At 38.0% G+C, this 20,981-nt stretch overlaps 1 protein-coding gene across 6 annotated transcripts in view; it reads right to left on the bottom strand.

Moving 5' to 3' along the window:
* LOC106091696 (muscle calcium channel subunit alpha-1) overlaps nucleotides 1-20,981 on the bottom strand; it is a 479,054-nt gene that overhangs the window by 422,616 nt on the left and 35,457 nt on the right. Inside the window, exons 1-2 of one of the 6 annotated variants that reach the window (XM_059370824.1) lie at nucleotides 3,998-4,220; nucleotides 3,386-3,570 (exon numbers count right to left, since the gene is read on the bottom strand). The exons of 3 other annotated variants lie outside the window; for them this stretch is intronic. Coding sequence is in view for 1 of the 3 variants with exons in the window: in XM_059370823.1 (XP_059226806.1) it covers nucleotides 3,998-4,000 (3 nt within the window). In the remaining 2 variants the exon portion in view is untranslated. Of the gene's footprint in view, nucleotides 1-3,385; nucleotides 3,571-3,997; nucleotides 4,221-4,269; nucleotides 4,296-20,981 lie in introns of those variants that run through there. 2 more of the 6 variants (XM_059370826.1, XM_059370823.1) reach the window with 2 other exon arrangements.

Raw genomic sequence — 20,981 nt, forward strand, 5'->3', positions numbered from 1 at the left:
ATAAGAATTGTGCCCTCTAGAGGGTCAAGAAGTCAAGACCCAAGATCGGTTTATATGGCAGCTATATCAGGTTATGGACCGATTTGAACCATACTTGGCACAGTTGTTGGGTATCATAACAGAACACGTCGTGCGAAATTCCATTCCAATCGGATAAGAATTGCGCACTCTAGAGGCTCAAGGAGTCAAGACCCAAGATCGGTTTATATGGTAGCTATATCAGGTTATGAACCGATTTGAACCATACTTGGCACTGTTGTTGGATATAATAAGAAAACACGTCGTGCAAAATTTCATTCCAATCGGATAAGAATTGCGCACTCTAGGGGCTCAAGAAGTCAAGACCCAAGATCGGTTTATATGGCAGCTATATTAGGTTATGGACCGATTTGAACCATACTTGGCACAATTGTTGGATATCATAACAAAACACGTTGTGCAAAATTTCATTCTGATCGGATAAGAATTGCGCACGCTAGAGCCTCAAGAAGTCAAGACCCAAGATCGGTTTATATGGCAGCTATATCAGGTTATGGACCGATTTGAACCATACTTGACACAGTTGTTGGATATCATAGCAAAACACGTCGTGTAAAATTTCGTTCCAATCGGATAAGAATTGCGCACTCTACAGGCTCAAGAAGTCAAGACCCAAGATCGGTTTATATGGCAGCTATATCAAAACATGGACCGATATGGCCCATTTACAATACCAACCGACCTACACTAATAAGAAGTATTTGTGCAAAATTTCAAGCGGCTAGCTTTACTCCTTCGGAAGTTAGCGTGCTTTCGACAGACAGACGGACGGACGGACGGACAGACGGACGGACATGGCTAGATCGACATAAAATTTCACGACGATCAAGAATATATATACTTTATGGGGTCTCAGACGAATATTTCGAGTAGTTACAATCAGAATGACGAAATTAGTATACCCCCCATCTTATGGTGGAGGGTATAATAAGTCATGAAAAATTTCAGCCAAATCGTATAGTAATTGCGCCCTCCAGAGGCTTAAGAAGTCAAGACCCAAGATCGGTTTATATGACAGATATATCAGGTTATGGACCGATTTGAACTATACTTGGCACCGTTGTTGGATGTCATAACAGAACACGTCGTGCAAAATTTCATTCCGATCGGATAAGAATTACGCACTCTAGAGGCTGAAGAAGTCAAGAACCAAAATCGGTTTATATGGCGCTTATATCAAAACATGGACCGATTTAAACCATACTTAGTGCCGTTGTTGGAAGTGATATCAACACACCACGTGCAAAATTTGAGTCAAATCGGACCAGAATTGGATCCTCCAGAGACCCAAGAAGTCAAGACCCAAGATCGGTTTATATGGCAGCTATATCAAAACATGGACCGATGTGGTCCATTTACAATCCCAACCGACCTACACTAATGAGAAATATTTGTGCAAATTTCAAGCGGCTAGCTTTACTCTTTCGGAAGTTAGCGTGCTTTCGACAGACGGACGGACATGGCTAGATCGACATAGAATATCACGATGATCAAGAATTTATATACTTTATGGAGTCTCAGACGAATATTTCGAGTAGTTATAAACAGAATGACGAAATTAGTATACACCTATCCTATGGTGGAGGGTATACAAATTAGTATACCCCCATCCTATGGTGGAGGGTATAAAAACATATAAAAATCAGCAAAAAGTGTATTGTTGCTAGAAGCGTTTGACTGGTTTCCTGTATCGCGATTTAATTTTCGACCAAGAAAATCATCAGCAGGAGATGTCAAATGGATCATGGTGCTTTACAACCATTCCAACTAAAGTAAATTGTAAAGCAATTTAAGAGCCCTGAATTTGAACAGGGCTCTTTAAGACGACTTTTTTCATAAGCGTAGTAGAAAACAAGGATATTTTCCGGTTTTAGACCATTTCTATTCAAAGAATGGTAAAGCAAAAAAACATTTAAAAGTCCGTTTCTTTAAAAATTGTTTTGCTTTTTTATAAACCGCCAAAATGAATTTTTCTTTAGGTTTTTAAAGTTCTCTTGTAGTTGTTGATTCTGTTCGCTATTTGTGCCCTGCATATTTAATGCTACAACTTATGCCTCTGACAACTGCAGTTAATTCCCCATGCATTGGGAATTAAATGCAGTTGTCAGATCAATTATGCTAATGCTACAACTTATGCCTCTGGACATTGTGGCTACCCACAATGAGGTTAAAGGAGCTTTCTGATCGGTTATGTGGCGGCTACGGATACTGTGTTATCCTTAATACAATATCAGAAGTTACATAGAATTCTATGCGGATGGTCAGAACTGGTCATATCGAAAAGGTAACCCGAGCACTGCAGTGTGTATCAAGCGGATATCCTTGCAATTAAGGAAGTGGTGGAATGGCTAAGATATAATGTCATTACGACGATTGGCATAAATATCTTCCTAGACAGCCAGGCAGCCATTAAATCCCTGGAGAATGTAATTCTGAACACAAAAACCGCCCTCGACTGTCGCAGATTTCTCATTGAGATGGCTGAACAGTTTAAAAATTCGCCTGTTCTGGGTGCCGGATCACAGAGATATCCCAGGGGATTCTAAAACAGACGAGCTTCCGAGACAAGGAACAACCTTACACACTCCAGGGACACTGGAGTCTGTGGGTATGCCTCTAGCGACATGTAAGCTAAGTTTTCAGGATCAGGGATGGTAACAAAGAGGGGGCTGTGAGCATTACAAAACTATGTGGTCTCATCTAGACTTGAAGAAGTCTACTGCTTTGCTGTCATTGGCTAAAACAGACGTCTCAGTCATTGTGCCCCTCCTGTCCATTCTGGGTGTGTGTCCCGCACTAGCAGTTAGAAGAAGTTCCGCTTTAGGTTCTCATTTCTTTGAGAACGTGTCTGATTTAGAGGATGTTAACATTCGCAAGTTGTTGGGCTTTTTAAAGCGATCTGGATGGTTCAACGGTAGGAACTAGAAGGCAATTTGGTTTCCCATTTCGTAATGAACAGATGAACTCATAGTCCATAGACTTATTGCCGTCATACGGCCCTAAATGCAACAAAAAATGGCTGAAAATTGGGCCGCTCATCTGGGCGGCGGTCCGAAATCTTTTTTTTTAAGATAATGGAAAACCTTTATCCTTCCAATAAATCTTAGTTCTTGGCCATAACATCAAATTATATCCATTTTATCTTTGATTGAAAATCTAGGTATGTGGTTTTCACCAAAAACACCCAATATTACATTAAACTATCTGCGTATACTATTTTTTTGAGGGGTGGGGCGATAATATTTATTGTTTTGCATTTAATTGACCGCAACTATTTAAAATAGTTAGTTAAGTCTAACTACTGAATAACTTATTAGTTTGCTAATTTTACAAACAAAATACTAACCTGTTACACTAATGTGCATAAGCTTCAAATGTTGCGATGAGAACAAAACCTCATAAATCACTTGCGAATATACTTGTTTATCTGCACAATTATTGGGACATCAGTATTATATCCGCTTGACAGGAAAAATTATTTCCTTTTTCCCATCAGAGCATAAGAGCTGAGTGTGTATGTTTTCGGATTAACTGAAACATAGAACATTTTTCGTTAATATACTTTTGTGTAACAGGTGTGAAGTGAACACTGAGAAATATATGTGTGAACCACAGTAAAACAATATTTTTCACAAAATGCCTTTTATAGTAACCAAAAATAAATAAAAAATAATTAAGGGACGCACCCTTGCAAAAGAAAGAGTGGATAAAAAAACAACATTCCCCGGCTATGTGTCATTCCAGGGCTCGCTTTAAAGCAAATCTATTTTCACACGCACACTTTGACAGCCACATACTTATGTTTGTTGCCCAGCATAGCTTTCCTTTAAACTGTTATTTATTTAACTCGTCTTATTAAAACCCAGAAATTAATATTACACACATTAACAACCAAAATTAAAACTCAAAATCAGATTTTACCCGATTAGAACATCTTTAGGTTCTGTAATTTACATACCATTGCTCAACAGATGCTTTCTTTTACACACTTATATAGCAGATATATCTCTTCAATGGCTCGTTTAGCTTAGATCCACTATTGCATTTCCACTGAACCCAATATTTCTCTCACACACATTTATTTTCATCCGAAATATATATTTTTATTGGAGCAATGGCAAACTTTTGTAAATTTCGTGTATAAGAGGAGGAAGAATTTTCGATTTATCACAATCACTATTATTATGGCATTTCTTTGCTGTCGCAAATACATTTTGTACGCACACTTACCAGTCACAAATACTTTTTGGTGAGTGCTACCTAAAGCAGAGCATGTCAAAAAATCTTTCGCCCACGTTGCTCGTTGAATGAAATCGTAGCGTATAGGCTCATATGTTTTCCACATGTTTATCTGAACTAATGCTCTGCACATACAACATTTGGTTCGCTGGGGTATGTAACGTAAAAGGAAGGAATATAAGGACTCCTCAGAATGTGTTCAAAATGCTCTAACAGATTGGAGGAAAGTGAAAGTGCCTGTCATTTATATGAAAATACGCAAATAACACAACAGCCATCAATGGAAACATTTTTAATTATGTTATTAACTAGCTGGCACGGGTGCTTCGCTACACCTAAAAGAGGATTTTTAAAATTGAATGTTTTTTAAATCCTGACCCATGTGATATTTAATGACTTACATTACTTAATTTATTTATTGTACGTGTTGTTCAAATACGTACTATATGCGCTTCAATATTTCTAAATTTGAGGCCGATATTGTCCCGATCGGCTTGCATGTCCATTATAGGGGTTTTGTGGTGAGCCCTAGATACTTGTCCCAAATTCGGATATTAGATTCGTTCATTACTCCCAAAGTCCTGTCATGTAAGTCCTACGCCTGGGAGATATATGGAAGAACTCAGACACTGGGTTCCTAATATTCGCATTTCACTTTCAAAGAATTTACATTTAAGTCCCAGTCGACCACTATAGTTATTTTAGGTTTTTTTCTGAGTCGGCGTTATCTTGGTGTCAACAATTGATATCAGATTCGTACTTCACTTCCAATGACGTTTTCTTTGAGCCCCATATTGCCTTGACCGGCTGACGTGTTTTTTTTTTTTTTTTTTTTTTGGATAATTTGGCGGCCTCCCACGCTTGCTCCTGAATTTTAAAACTAAATTTTTACTCTAGGCTACTTTTCCTTTAAGGAGCTATTAGCAGAGGTGCCAAATTTTGATACCAAATTCATATTCTTACTAAAATACTTTCTAGTCGAGTTTCAAATCGTTCCTATCAGTCTACTATTCCGTTTGATTTGTTTTTGGTGGGAGGGGTGGCCCTACTGGGACGTTTTGGCAAATTTTAATATCAGGTTCGTGTTCGACGTTATTTTGCATGATTTTGATATCCAACAACTTTGTCAAGTGTGGTCTAAATCAGTCCATATCCTGATATAGCCACCCTATAAACCGACGTCCCGATTAGATTTCGTGAGCTTCTAGAGGGAGCAATTCTTATCCAATATGGTTAGAATTTTGCTTATGTCGTTTTGGTATGACCTCCAACAATTATTCCAAGTATGGTCTAAATCGGTATATAGCCTGATATAGCTGCCATATAAACCGACTTCCCAGTTTGACCTTTTGAGCTTCTGGACGGCGCAAGTATAACTCGATTTGTCTAAAATTTTGGATATGGCGTTTTTCTATGACTGGTGTTTTTGTATTTGAAAAAGATCCTGACAAATGCGACCCATAGTGGAGGGTATATAAGATTCGGCCCAACCGAACTTAGCACGCTTTTACTTGTTTTCGATTAGAGCGTGCTCTATTCCTTCTAACAAAAACATAAAGAAATCAACTGTTTTTGTTGTCAGTCAATTGAAAGCAACCTCAAATTAAATTGTTTTCATAAATTTATGATTTGACCAACTTTCTCACAACTAAAACAATTTCTAGGAATACAAATATCAGCTTTTGCTCAAATTTTAAGGTTATTTCATATGAAAATAACATGCAGGTGTAATAGCAAAAATGATAAATCATAAGTAAATTGACAATTTTGACAAATATTTTTAAATACATGTGAACACAAAAAGTGAAAGCCTTAAGGCTCTATTACACGGCATGTATTGGGTTGCCCAAAAAGTAATTGCGGATTTTTCATATAGTCGGCATTGACAAAATTTTTTTCACAGCTTGTGACTCTGTAATTGCATTCTTTCTTCTGTCAGTTATCAGCTGTTACTTTTAGCTTGCTTTAGAAAAAAGTGTAAAAAAAGTATATTTGATTAAAGTTCATTCTTAGTTTTATTAAAAATGCATTTACTTTCTTTTAAAAAATCCGCAATTACTTTTTGGGCAACCCAATAGATGTCTTATGGCATGTCAAATTTACCACATGTAGAATTCTACATGTCGTGTGATACAAATGTCATATTTGCTATCATTCCTATATGTTATTTTCGTATGACATAACCAAAAAGTGTGCGCAAATCTGATTTTTTATGCGTACAAATTGTTAAAGTTGTGAGAAAGGTAGCACGCTCTAAAAGATGTACTACACAGCTCATTTGTTTGTGCTAATGCAAAGCTATATTACGACATATGCATAAATACGAGGGAAGCCCAATAAGGCTGGTACTATATTCGCTTTTCGCGATATTTTCCATCGATTACTTTTTTCTAGATAATGGATTTTAAGCAAATAAACTTGCTGATTTCATTAGGTAGGACATTTCCTTATAACTTATGGTAAAAATTTAATAAATATGTTATTTTATCATTGTTATTTTTGTCTCGTTTCTAAAAAGTAATAGTGAAACACGTGGGTTTTCAATAGTGAAAGACGAACATAGTACCAGCCATTAGGTGCAAGACACCCCGCTATGATTTGAGGTCAGCTGTCACCAACTTCTAGTTCAGTAACCAACTATTTCCATTAGATTTACTAGACTAGTTCCATCTTCGTGTAGCAAACTAGCTGCCGGTAGTGGAGAACGGGTCATATAAAAAAAATTGCTCTTCTTGTTCGCCAAAGAGAGCAAAAAATATATATTTTAAGCTGTTACTCGTGGATGACTTTTGATTTGATGCATGATTGTTTTGTATTGTATTTATTTTTATTGTGATAACACCCATACAAAAGTCTACACCTGAGTGCCGGTATCTGTTAGACGCGAAAGCCGGGCAATGACAATGGAAATGCTCCAACGTCTCATAATCTTCCCCGCATGCCCTACACATGCTATCACTTACCGCACCGATTTTACATAGGTGAGCTCGTAGTCCTATCCGTCTCGTTATGATACCAATAGCTTTCTTTCAGGAATAGCCTCGCCTTCTAACGATCTGTATCCCCCATAGGATTTTCACCGTCTTACCGACCGTTTCGCTATTCCACGATGTTGCATGCGCATTTGTCGCCCACTTCCTTAACTGGGACTGCGTCGACCCGAAAGGCTTCGGGTTAACCAAGTTTATTGACGGCAGTCCTCTGGCCTTCACTGCCAAATCGCCTGCCCTTTCATTTCCCTTACTCCGTTATGGCCCGGCACCCGAACGATGGGAATCTTGCTATCCTCAGAGCTAATCTCCTCCTACACTGCAAGACTGTTCGTGACCTTACCGTCCTGGTTCTTATTGCCCTTATGGCAATTTTACTGTCGGTAAAGATGTTCACAGACGACGTCCTCGCGTTAGCACCACACCACTTCACGCATTCCGTGATCGCCCGGATCTCCGCCTGCAGGACCGTATTATAGTCAGGCAGTCTAAAACAGATCTTAGTCCCTTGGTTCTCAATGCATACCCCCAGTACCACTCTGTCATCTAGCTTTGATCCATCCGTGTAACATGATCTTCTAGATGGCAATGCTAAGGTTCCATCAATCCAAGACTGTGTAGATGGCAGCAGTGCCTCGCACTCGACTTCAAGGTTCATCTCAGGCTCCCATCCTCAATCCATTCCCCCATCGCCTTAAGTCTCATAGCTGCGGTTGCTGCCTCACACTTAATGTGTATGTCAATGGGTCGGATATCTAGAATAGTCTCCAGTGCCTATGCCAAAGCAATATGTTCTCTGAACCTTTTGTATGGTCGTTATGTTGCACTTCTTTTCCATAGCAGTCCACCAAACTACTGAGGCTTAGGTAGATATTTGTCTAATCTCGCTTCTGCAGAGCTAGTGGACTATCCTCGGATTCCGGCCCCATTTCGAGTCAACGGCCCGTCTAAATACTGCCCAACATCTGTGAGCTTTCTCAGTACGCTCCTGAATGTGACACTTCCAATTCAGTTTCCTGTCCAAGATCACACCTAAGTATTTGACCTTATCAGATATCGAAGTCGTCTTTTTGAGGAAACGTGGTGCAGTAAAATGGCCCACCTTCTTCAGTCTTCTCTGGTTTAACATTGAGAACTCTGGGTCTAGCACAGTCATATGCCATATCTAAGACCCTCTCGGCATTTCTGCATAGCTCGTTCGGATCCTTACCACTTAGAAGTATTATAACATCGTCTGCGTAGCAGACGGGTTCACATTCCTCCTCAGCCAGCATCCGTAATAGGTCATTTATGGTGGTCACCCATAGGAGTGGTGATAAAATGCCCCCTGTGGCGTGCCCTGTGACACTTTATCCAGTCTCTAAGGTTTATCCAGTCTCTAAGGACCGGGCCCACCTGGTACTGTTCTAAGGATTGGATCAGTGTGTCGCTCCGCACATTGTTAAAAGCCCCCTCGATATCATTGCATACCGCCAGTATGTACGTTTTGGCAACGAAGTAATTTTCTATTTTATGCACAACCTCGTGCAGGGCAGTCTCCACCGACCTACCCTTGACATAGGCATGCTGTTTGTATTTGAGCAGTACGCTGGATGCTCTTGCTCTTTATCATGGTGTCCATAGTACGTGCCATGGTTTTGAATAGCAAGGATGTAAGGTGCTACCCCACGAAATGTGGTGAGAGTTCGCATCGCACCCTATTAGTACCTCGTTTCCTGTCTGTTTTGCTTTCCCCACCAGCCGTTGCAGCTCCGACGTGGGTGGCGGTGTCGGAGAGTCGAAAGGCAGATAAAGTGAAGCCAGGTATCCTCCACCGTCACCCTGTCTTACCACTTTTGCATCCGACGTTGACAACTCTGGGGAAAATAAATAATTCAAATTTTTATGACACATAACGCAGGTCCTCGGCCGAGTACCAGTGTTAGCATAGAATAATTTGTATTTGAAATGGTTAAGTCCAGAAACTTTGCCCCGGGTCGTCCATGGCTCCAGAATTAAGGCAATATAAATCTTGCCCTTGCTGATTTTCTCCATCAGAGCGTGTGTAGCAGTCTCGCTCCGGTGGAGGTTTATCTGGATTACTTCAATCATTGGTCCTCCAGTAAATGGGCATCTTGGGAGTAGGTGATGATCTCATCGTCTGCTCCCTGATGTCATCGGTTTAGGTTCTTTGCCTATTCTAGTCTTCCGACTTTTTATAAAGTCGGTAATGGTTTCATCGGGTACCAGTTCGTTAAGCTGTATTGGGTTTCCATTCCCTGTACTGCCTGATGTTCTAAAGAGAAAAAAAGTTTATAAATTGTGTATAATAACAAAATAGGAAATTTAAGTACATATGCATTTTCGCATTTTAACAATGTGTTATTTTAAATAAATAAATTTGCTCAAAATTTTGTTTAACTTATATAACAAATCTAATTTGAAAATTAAAAAAAAAATACTAAATTTGTAATTTATTGACACCAGTACAACAAGAACGTTTGTTCTTAAGATTAAAGTACGGTAGTTTAATCCTTTTAAAGTTTATAATGTTTAGACAAAGTACAAATAAATAAATATAAAAGTAAACAAGTAAAAGCGTCCTAAGTTCGGCCGGGCCGAATCTTATATACCCTCCACCATGGATCGCATTTGTCGAGTTGTTTTCCCGGCATCTCTTCTTAGGCTAAAAAGGATATAAGAAAAGAGTTGCTCTGCTATTAAAACGATATCAAGATATGGTTCGGTTCGGACCACAATTAAATTATATGTTGGAGACCTGTGTAAAATTTCAGCCAATTCGTATAAGAATTGCGCCCATTGGGGCTCACGAATGAAAAAAGAGAGAGAGAACGATTTATATGGGATCTGTATCGGGCTATATACCGATTCAGAACATAATAAACACGTTTGTTGATGGTCATGAGAGGATCCGTCGTACAAAATTTCAGGCATATCGGATAATAATTGCGACCTCTAGGGGTCAAGAAGTCAAGATCCCAGAACGGTTTATATGGCAGCTATATCAGGTTATGAACCGATTTGAACCTTATTTGACACAGTTGTTGAAAGTAAAAATAAAATACGGCATGCAAAATTTCAGCCAAATCGGATAGGAATTGCGGCCTCTAGAAGCTCAAGAAGTCAAATCCCCAGATCTGTTTATTTGACAGCTATATCAGGTTATGGACCGAATTCAACCATATTTGGCACAGTTGTTGGATATCATGACGAAATACTTCGTGCAAAAACTCATACAAATCGGATAAGGATTGTGCCCTCTAGAGGCTCAAGAAGTCAAGACCCAAGATCGGTTTATATGGCAGCTAAATCAGGTTATGAACCGATTTAAACCATACTTGGCACAGTTGTTGGGTATCATAACAAAACACGTCGTGCGAAATTCCATTCCAATCGGATAAGAATTGCGCACTCTAGAGGCTCAAGAAGTCAAGACCCAAGATCGGTTTATATGGCAGCTATATCAGGTTATGGACCGATTTGAACCATACTTGGCACACTTGTTGGATATCATAACAAACCACGTCGTGCAAAATTTCATTCTGATCGGATAAGAATTACGCACGCTAGAGGCTCAAGAAGTCAAGACCCAAGATCGGTTTATATGGCAGCTATATCAGGTTATGGACCGATTTAAACCATACTTGGCACAGTTGTTGGATATCATAACAAAACACGTCGTGCAAAATTTCATTCTGATCGGATGAGAATTACGCACGCTAGAGGCTCAAGAAGTCAAGACCCAAGATCGGTTTATATGGCAGCTATATCAAAACATGGACCGATAGGGCCCATTTACAATACCAACCGACCTACACTAATAAGAAGTATTTGTGCAAAATTTCAAGCGGCTAGCTTTACTCCTTCGGAAGTTAGCGTGCTTTCGACAGATAGACGGACGGACGGACGGACATGGCTAGATCGACATAAAATGTCGCGACGATAAAGAATATATATACTTTATGGGGTCTCAGATGAATAGTAGTATTAGTAGTAATTCTTCCTTTATTTTAAATAACAGTATACATGTTCTTCAATTACAATTTTTCGGATTAAAGTATCGAGTTATTCAAATGAAAGAATGAATACGGCTATGACAATATTGTCGTCTGCCGAGGCAAAAATTATAAAAAAATTGAATTTTAACATATTGTTTTTGAGTTTGTTAGAAAAGTACATACAAAATTATTGGTATTCATTCATAATATATGATCTGTATTTCATTGCTGTTCTCAGATATCTTATTAGATTCTCCCAGTCAGCACTTCGATGGCCATTTAGTATGTCAATAATTTGGTATAGTGGTAGATAGTCTATTCCAAAGACTTGCCGTCTTATTTCGGCTAATATTGGACACTTTCAAAGAAAATGTTGAATTGTTTTCCTTTCTTGGAGGTTGCAGAGTTTGTTCTTCACTCGCTGAATAGTTATTGGCATTCAGAAAGAGCATATCAGCTCTGGCTTTCATTATCCATCGCATGTTCTTTTGATCGTATTTCTCATTCAAGTATAGAGATCCCCTATTATAGTCTAGATTTTTGTACATCCTTGTATTGCTTTGCATTGTACTTTCTATTTTCTTCTGTTTATTTACCCAGCTTAGTGTTTCCAGTAGTCTGGAGCATGTATAATACCACATAAAATTGCTAGTACTAACCTCTAGATTTGCTTCTCCATGATGAGATAGAAGATCATTAACAGATTTTGCCCAGAATATTTTCTTTTCCAGGACTATTTTACTCAAGAAGATAGATGTATTGCAGGTGCAGTTGTAGCGTATATTTGTGTCCGTCATCAACATTCGTTTCGAGATCAATTACATAGTTAGGAGTATTTTCCGGTAGTTTTAGGATACGTTTCAGAAAGAATCGTTGGAATTTGTCTACTTCTTCGAAGTGCGCAAATCCCCAAACTTGTGCTGCATATGCTTCGATAGATCTGCAAACTGCAAGATAGATTTTCCATTTCATCTGTAAACTAATTTTGTCTTGTTTTAGAAAATGCTTCCATGTGGAATTAACTGCATTTTTCGCTTGGGATATTCTATTTATTACATGGCTTTTGAAAGTTAGTTTTGGCGTAAAAATTGCTCCCAAATAAGCATACTCAGCAACAATGTCCAATTCCTGGCCTTTGTAGTACCACTTTTCTTGGGTTGACAATCTTCCCCCGTTCCTAAAGACCATAATTTTCGATTTGCTCGTATTGACTTCCATGTTCCACATGTTACAATATTCTCCCAATTTATGGATCATACTTTGTAAAATTTGTATCTCTTCAGCCATGATGACAATGTCATCCGCATTCATAAGGATTCGGATATTTCTCTCCTGTATGACAATGCCGCCTTCCAGGTATTCGTGGAGGTCATTAATATATAGAGCGAATAGCAATGGCGAAAGAAGACATCCTTGCTTAACGCCTGATGTGGTATCGAAGTATGTAGAGAGTTCATGACCATTCCAAACTGCTGATTTCGTACTTTCGTACAAGCTTTCTATCATTCTGACAAACTTAAATGAGATACCCATTGAAAATAGCTTGTATATAAGAGATTTCCAAATACATTATCAAAAGCGGCTCTAAAATCTACAAAAAATGCATATAGCTTTTTCTTTTCGGCCAGCTTAATAGCTGCAATAGACGCGAGGTTATAAATATTGTCTGCTGTTGAGTATTGTCTTCTAAACCCAGCTTGGTATTCCACCATTATTCCGTTTTCTTCAACCCAGTGTGCTAGTCTTTGGTTTAAGATTCCCATAAATATTTTTGCTGCAGTATTCATAAAGGATATTGCTCTATAATTGGCTGGATCGTTGAAATCTCCTTTTTTATGGATTGGAAAGATGATAGTCTTAACCATTAATTCTTCTACACTGCCCGCTCTGTATGCATTCGAATATACTCTAGAAAGAGCTAATAAAAATTCATCCGTAGCATGGATGTAAAATTCGTAGGGTACTCTGTCCTCTCCTGGTGCTTTATTGAGCTTAACTTTGGATAGCATGGATTTGATTTCCTCTAGCGTTATATCTCCATCTAGTAGACTATCCTGAATCATACTTGGAGCATATTGGATATCTAGTGAAATTTGTTTGGGATTTAATAAGTTCATAAAATAATCCTTAAATGTGTTAGCGGTTATTGCGTTGCCCACTTTAAATTCCTGTCTATTTATTTCATTTGCCAATTTCCACCATTCCTTCCCGTTATTGATATTATTTATCCTTTGATGTAGTTGTTCAAAATAACTTAGTTTTGCTGCTTGGCATACTTCCCCATAAGCTTTTTTATGCCGCATATATGTTACCCGGTGCTGTTCATTTTGACTTTTTCTAAATTTATTTAAAGACATAAAAACTTTTTTTCGCGCCCAGTAACATTTTGTATCGAACCATTTATTATGTGGGCTAAATTGTGGAGTATTTACACACTCTGTAGATGAAATAATAATATCAGTAAGTTGTTTTATTTCAGTATATTGGTTTTGATGAGCTAGATTCTTGCTGAGTTCTCTTTGATATTTATCCTTATTCGACTCTTTCTATGAGATTTTCGGCAATAGGCTGAGTTTATTATTTATGGATCTATTATTCTCTAATTTTAATTCCAAAATTATGGGTAAGTGGTCTGACCAAATTTGTTCATCTACTTGGAAAGATTGAACTAGATGTAAAAGCTCTTGGGATATCGCACAAATGTCATTTACTGAGGACCCAACTGTACTAATGAATGTGCAATGCCCTTCTTTATCGCCTTCTGTCTGCCCATTTAATATCGTGAGGTTGAAATCGTTACAGAAATCCAGATATTTTCTTCCCTTTCCATTCACTTCTTTATCCATAGATTTTCGTTCTTTATAACCGGCTGCAAAAACTTCCTCGTGTATTGGTGAGATAACTTGTTGTAGCTCGCCTATCCTCACATTTACGTCGCCCAAAAGTATTAGATTATCAATTTCGAAATCGTACATTCTCCTTTCTAGTACGGAGAATTCATTTTCCCAATCAGCACTTCTGATATATAATGGTACAATCGTCATTTTCTGATACCCGCACGATACGATAATACTCAGCACCGAGTTCCTTGTTTGGAAATCATACCGGATATTCCTTTGGTTAACATTTTTATTAATAGCCAACATAACTCCACCCGATGCTCTTCCAAAATTATTAATTTTCTTTGCAAATATCCAAGATATTTCGAAACCAGGCAGGTATTTGTGAAATCTGGGAGCTTTATCTTCAAGAGTATGTGTTTCTACTAGTATTAAAATATCAAAACTCGTTATATATCTGAAAAAATTTGGGTACAAGAATTTATTTTCGAATCCATTTATGTTATATGACATAATTTTTAATTTGTTTATCTTATCTATATTCACTTTAGGGCGTAGTGAGATGTGAGGATTTAAAAGTTTTTTGAGTTTATTTTTTCCAAAATAGCATCAAATGTTTCCTTTTCAATTTCTTCGCCGTATAGTTTTCTCAATGCAATTTCAACTTTATCTTTTCCACAAATTAATTCGTTTTGGCCACTCCATACAAACCACTTATCGTGAATTTTGAACTTGTCGTCTCTGACCGTTATCTTATGCTTGGTACTCACATTCCAGATTAATTTCTTGGTGGATAAGTTGTATAGTTTGTTGCGTCGGCGCCTTGGATTTATATCTCTGCTTATCGAGATTTTGGTACCCGCAAGATTTCTTGTAGTTCCTAATAAATATAATAATGTGGATTCCGAATCAAGTTCCGCAATGACTGTGCAAGTTTCGTTAAATTTCGATAAGATATGTGCCGACATGATTTGCACATCTATTTTTAAAATGTTGTTGCAGACTTTCTTCACAGACTCCATTGCATTCTTCTCAAAACTAATTCCCCTGAGTATTAACTTATTGTTTTTGATTTGATTCTCTAACCATTTTATTTCTTCCTCGCTTTCCTTTTGATTATTTTGAAGAATATTTATCTCTTCTTTTAATTTTCTATTTTCTTCCCGAAGTTCTACGAGCTCTGCAGAAGTAGAAGCTATTCCTGCTTTTAATTCTTCAATATCCGACTTAGTTGGCAGGCTTTCCAATTTTTCTTCCAAAAGATTGTTCATAGTTAATTTCATTATATTCATTAACTCTTCCACGTCCATATTACCTACTGGTCTTTTTGCCATTTTTCCAAAATCAGGTGATGTTTCAGCTAGCTTTCGTTTTGTTTGCTGGGTAGTAGGAGTAACTGACTTTAAATTTATGTGTAAATAAATTGGTGTTGGCAACACCGCGCTGACATAGATCAATACGCAAACCGTAGGTCCGGTATACAAATTATTGTATTTGAGTGGCAACACTAGGTATGCCTGACAGTTTAGAAAAGAGAATTGTTTTGTTTTGGTTTGTTCTGTTTACCTTTTGTATGTGTTGAATCGGGTAACATTGAGTGTTTTACGAGTTTCCAGTGAAAAATAATTTTAATTATCCAGTTTGTAGTTTTTTGAATCCAAAATATTTAGTGAAGAAAAGCCTGCACACTCTGCTCTCCATCCGCCAATCTTCCACGGGACACGACCCCTGTCCACCGAATATTTCAGCGCCCCAAGTTGCTCAGAAACGAAGATAAGTATCAAAATACGGGAGCCACAGAGAAAAGCGTGTATGTACTTCCAATGTTATCAAAGCAAATATTTCGAGTAGTTACAAACAGAATGACGAAATTAGTATACCCCCCATCTTATGGTGGAGGGTATAAAAATTAAAATATAGTAAGAGAAACTTAAAACTAACAAAACGGAAATAGGATTTAAATTTGAGTAATAAAACAAAAATATAAATAATATTGTTATAAATAAGTTACCATTTACAAATCCATATTAGACACATAACATATTAATTTTTAACAAGCCTTAACTAGAATCCCTATAGTGATCTAGTAATTTACCTTTGAAAGATACAGCGCTACTGATAGTTTGAGGGTCATGTGGGAGAGAGTTACGAAGCTGAACGGCAAATATGAATAGATGCCATTGAGAAACTAAGCTACCGTGTATCCTTGGTATCAATTTATTTCCTCGTTTCGACCTTGCAAGTCAAATTCTCTCAAATAAATGAGATGGTGTTTGTGTATATATTATCTTATATAAAATGTCAAAGACCTTATGAGCAACATGTCACGAAATGATACATCATATAAAGATCTGGAGTAATGGAATGTGGAGTCACGGCGACGAAGACCATATACCATATATCGTACTACACTGTTGTAAAGGGTGATTTTTTTGAGGTTAGGATTTTCATGCATTAGTATTTGACAGATCACGTGGGATTTCAGACATGGTGTCAAAGAGAAAGATGCTCAGTATGCTTTGACATTTCATCATGAATAGACTCACTAACGAGCAACGCTTGCAAATCATTGAATTTTATTACCAAAATCAGTGTTCGGTTCGAAATGTGTTCATTCACCGTTCAGCGATGAGGCTCATTTCTGGTTGAATGGCTACGTAAATAAGCGAAATTGCCGCATTTGGAGTGAAGAGCAACCAGAAGCCTTTCAAGAACTGCCCATGCATTTATATACGCCGTCAAGTCCCTAGCGGAATGGTTACCTAAGACCACAATAGTTTAGGATCAAATTACAAATGGAAATTCTACCATCAGTATCGCTGCATTCCTATACAGATGATCACAATTAATGTTATAAAAGGTGTTGAGTTGAAGAAAATGATGTAAATAGTAAAGTGTCAAACTTAAGTAACTTAAAAAATTAAAACAAGTAAAAACGTGCTAAGTTCGGCCGGGCCGAATCTTATATACCCTCCACCATGGATCGCGTTTGTCGAGTTCTTTCCTGGCATCTCTTCTTAGGCAAAAAAGGATATAAGAAAAGAGTTGCTCTGCTATTAAAACGATATCAAGATATGGTCCGGTTCGGACCACAATTAAATTATATGTATGTTGGAGACCTGTGTAAAATTTCAGCCAATTCGTATAAGAATTGCGTCCATTGGGGCTCACGAAGTAAAATAGAGAGAAGGATTTATATGGGATCTGTATCGGGCTATAGAACGATTCAGACCATTATAAACACGTTTGTTGATGGTCATGAGAGGATCCGTCGTACAAAATTTCTGGCATATCGGATAATAATTGCGACCTCTAGGGGTCAAGAAGTCAAGATCCCAGATCGGTTTATATGGCAGCTATATCAGGTTATGAACCGATTTTAACCTTATTTGACACAGTTGTTGAAAGTAAAAATAAAATACGTCATGCAAAATTTCAGCCAAATCGGATAGGAATTGCGCCATCTAAAAGCTCAAGAAGTCAAATCCCCAGATCAGTTTATATGACAGCTATATCAGGTTATGGACCGATTTCAACCATACTTGGCACAGTTGTTGGATATTATAACGAAATACTTCGTGCAAAAATTCATTCAAATCGGAAAAGAATTGTGCCCTCTAGAGGCTCAAGAAGTCAAGACCCAAGATCGGTTTATATGGCAGCTATATCAGGTTATGGACCGATTTAAACCATACTTGGCACAGTTGTTGGGTATCATAACAAAGCACGTCGTGCGAAATTCCATTCCATTCGGATAAGAATTGGGCCCTCTAGAGGCTCAAGAAGTCAAGACCCAAGATCGGTTTATATGGCAGCTATATCAGGTTATGGGCCGATTTGAACCATACTTGGCACAGTTTTTGGATATCATAACAAAACACGTCGTGCACAATTTCATTCTGATCGGGTAAGAATTGCGCACGCTAGAGGCTCAAGAAGTCAAGACCCAAGATCGGTTTATATGGCAGCTTTAACAGGTTATGGACCGATTTGAACTATACTTGGCGCAGTTGTTGGATATCATAACAAAACACGTCGTGCAAAAATTCATTCCAATCGGATAAGAATTGCGCACTGTAGAGGCTCAAGAAGTCAAGACCCAAGATCGGTTTATATGGCAGCTATATCAAAACATGGACCGATATGGCCCATTTACAATACCAACCGACCTACACTAATAAGAAGTATTTGTGCAAAATTTCAAGCGGCTAGCTTTACTCCTTCGGAAGTTAGCGTGCTTTCGACAGACAGACGGACGGACGGACGGACGGACGGACAGACGGACGGACATGGCTAGATCGACATAAAATTTCACGACGATCAAGAATATATATACTTTATGGGGTCTCAGACGAATATTTCGAGTAGTTACAAACAGAATGACGAAATTAGTATACCCCCCATCTTATGGTGGAGGGTATAAAAAAGGGAAAAAGAGCGGAAAAATTCTTGAAAGTAGTTATGAAGTTTGAAAAAGTATTATATAATTTCCTGTGAGTTTTTGGGAAATTTACTTCTTATTGGTTTTAAAAATAAGGCCATGAGAATAAGTTGTGGCGAAATCGATTTAAGGCGTCGGCATGTTCAATAACAACAGGATCATCGTTGGGGCTATGTTTTACATACACGAGATTTTTGAATGTGAACGCCGAGTTAATAAGCTTTTTTTTCTTTAACGAAAATGCATCTTGAAGTATTCTGTAGTTGGTGTTCGAGAGATTCTCGTTTATGTAAAATTGGCGCTCCGAGTCAAGACCTTGTAATCGGAGGACAAGGGAGTTGCCGTTTTTTTTCTTGATAGCAGACAGTGACTTCAGGAAGAAGTTTTAAACGTAAGGAGACATAAACGTAGCAATAATAACAGCATTAGGTGAATTGCATTTCTTTGTATTATTTCCAATCTTCAGTCGGTCAATCGTTTTGAGCTTAGAAGAGGGAATATTGCAGCTGGTACAAATTTTCTCAAATAAATTCCATATATTGCTATATAAAGAAAACGGTATACCATTCATACGTACATCCGCTGCAACCGAAGCATTTTCTCGAACCGATCATCAAGAAGTTGTATCATACGTAGAGGTGAATCGGATAGTCGTGGCGTTTTAGAAACGTTACCAATCAAGGATCGTTGAAAGCTGCTGTCCCGAATTCTTTTAAGTGCCTGAGATTCCCCAGACACGTGTTTATCGGTGCCAACTTCAATTGGTTAAGAAAATACATTATTGCGGCTGTTTGGTTTGGGCGAAGCACTCATGATGCAAGTTGTAACGTGTAAAGGGGATATAGGATTTGGAAATTGTTCGCAATGGGATAGTGCGATACGTTTTATGAACCGCCTAAATATATGCACCACTTTATAAAATGTATAATGGCAGCACTGTAAGTTTCAGTAATCGATGAAACAGCCACTTAAATCGATTATATGACGAAAACGATGACAAGACCCAACCAAAGGCTTTGTTGTTTATTTTCTTTCAAAGTAGATGTGCACACAGCCTCCTTCCAGTCAAGATTTGGCAATCTTGATATTTATTTTTATAAAAAAAACCAAGAAAACAGCTCACCAGCAAGCAGGAAACAGCTCCCTCCATTCACAAACACGGCGCAAAAATGGATGAATCGGTATCAGCAAAAACGATCAGGAATGGACGCTTTTTCAACGAAAAACCACCACAACAATGAGGAGCGGCGGCCACACTCAACCGTCTGGTAAGAAAACACCACACTATTATTAAAGTTGATAAAAATCTAATCAGTTTAGAATTGTTCATAAATTGTTTAGAAAAAGATTTAAACTTCTTATATATAAAAATCAATTTGTGTTTGTTTGTCGGTTAGTTTGTTTGTGTTTTTCTTATAGACTTAAAAACGGCTGAACAGATCCCGTAGTGAAAATAGGGTACTACATTGTTTGATACCTGAAAGGGGGGCGGACCCTGCCCTATACCCTAATTTTCAGAAACGCCAGATCACGGTGATGGTTTAGAGTAACCTAAAAATTAAAATTTCGTACCCAAATTTCGGATGGGGTATCTAGGGGGCGGCTTAACCCTAAAACCTACCAAATATATATTTACACCAATCACGGCAATATGGGTACTTAAATTAAAGGTATTTAGGATAAGAAAACGTATCTGATATCCAATTGTCGGACCAAGTGTTAAGGGGACCGACCCAAACACCGACACACCCCTAAATCGGACATATTTGCCGACCATGGCAATATGGGACTCAAATGAGAGGTATTTGCGAGTAGAACACGAATTTGATATGTATTTTCAGGGCCAAGTCACTGAACGCCGTCCCATCTCCCAAACCGAACATGTTTGCCGTCTATGGAAATATGGGACTCAAATGGAAGGTAATTGGGAGAAGAATCTGAAGTCAAAATTCGGGATCAACTGCCTAGTGGACGTTCCACCCCCATAACAACCCAAATGGGACGTATGTGCTAAAGAAGAAATCCTAGAAGATCTTAAAGACAAAGGCTTCAACCCCATTGATTAAAGAAAGAGAGAGTAGAAGAAAACAGTTCTTATATCTACAGAAAACTACCTATATTTCGAATTACTTTTCATAAAGACGATAGGAACTGCAAAAAATGAAAAGTAAGACTAGACTCACATAAGACTAGACCACAGAAAACTACCTATATTTCGCACGAAAAGTACAGAATAACGAAGAACCACTGGAAATAAAGCAATTGTTTAAACCTCAATACCGAAAGCAAACCATCCAAAAAGGCCAACAAGCACGCGTCCAACAACCATTTCAAAGAATGAACCGGCAAAACATGCAGCCAAAAACGTTTACAGAGGTTTTGAGTACAAACAACAACAGATAATGCAATGATCTTGAAAGAAATTCTAAAAAAT

The sequence above is a fragment of the Stomoxys calcitrans genome, chromosome 1, assembly GCF_963082655.1.
Source record: "Stomoxys calcitrans chromosome 1, idStoCalc2.1, whole genome shotgun sequence".
NCBI lineage: Eukaryota > Metazoa > Arthropoda > Insecta > Diptera > Muscidae > Stomoxys > Stomoxys calcitrans.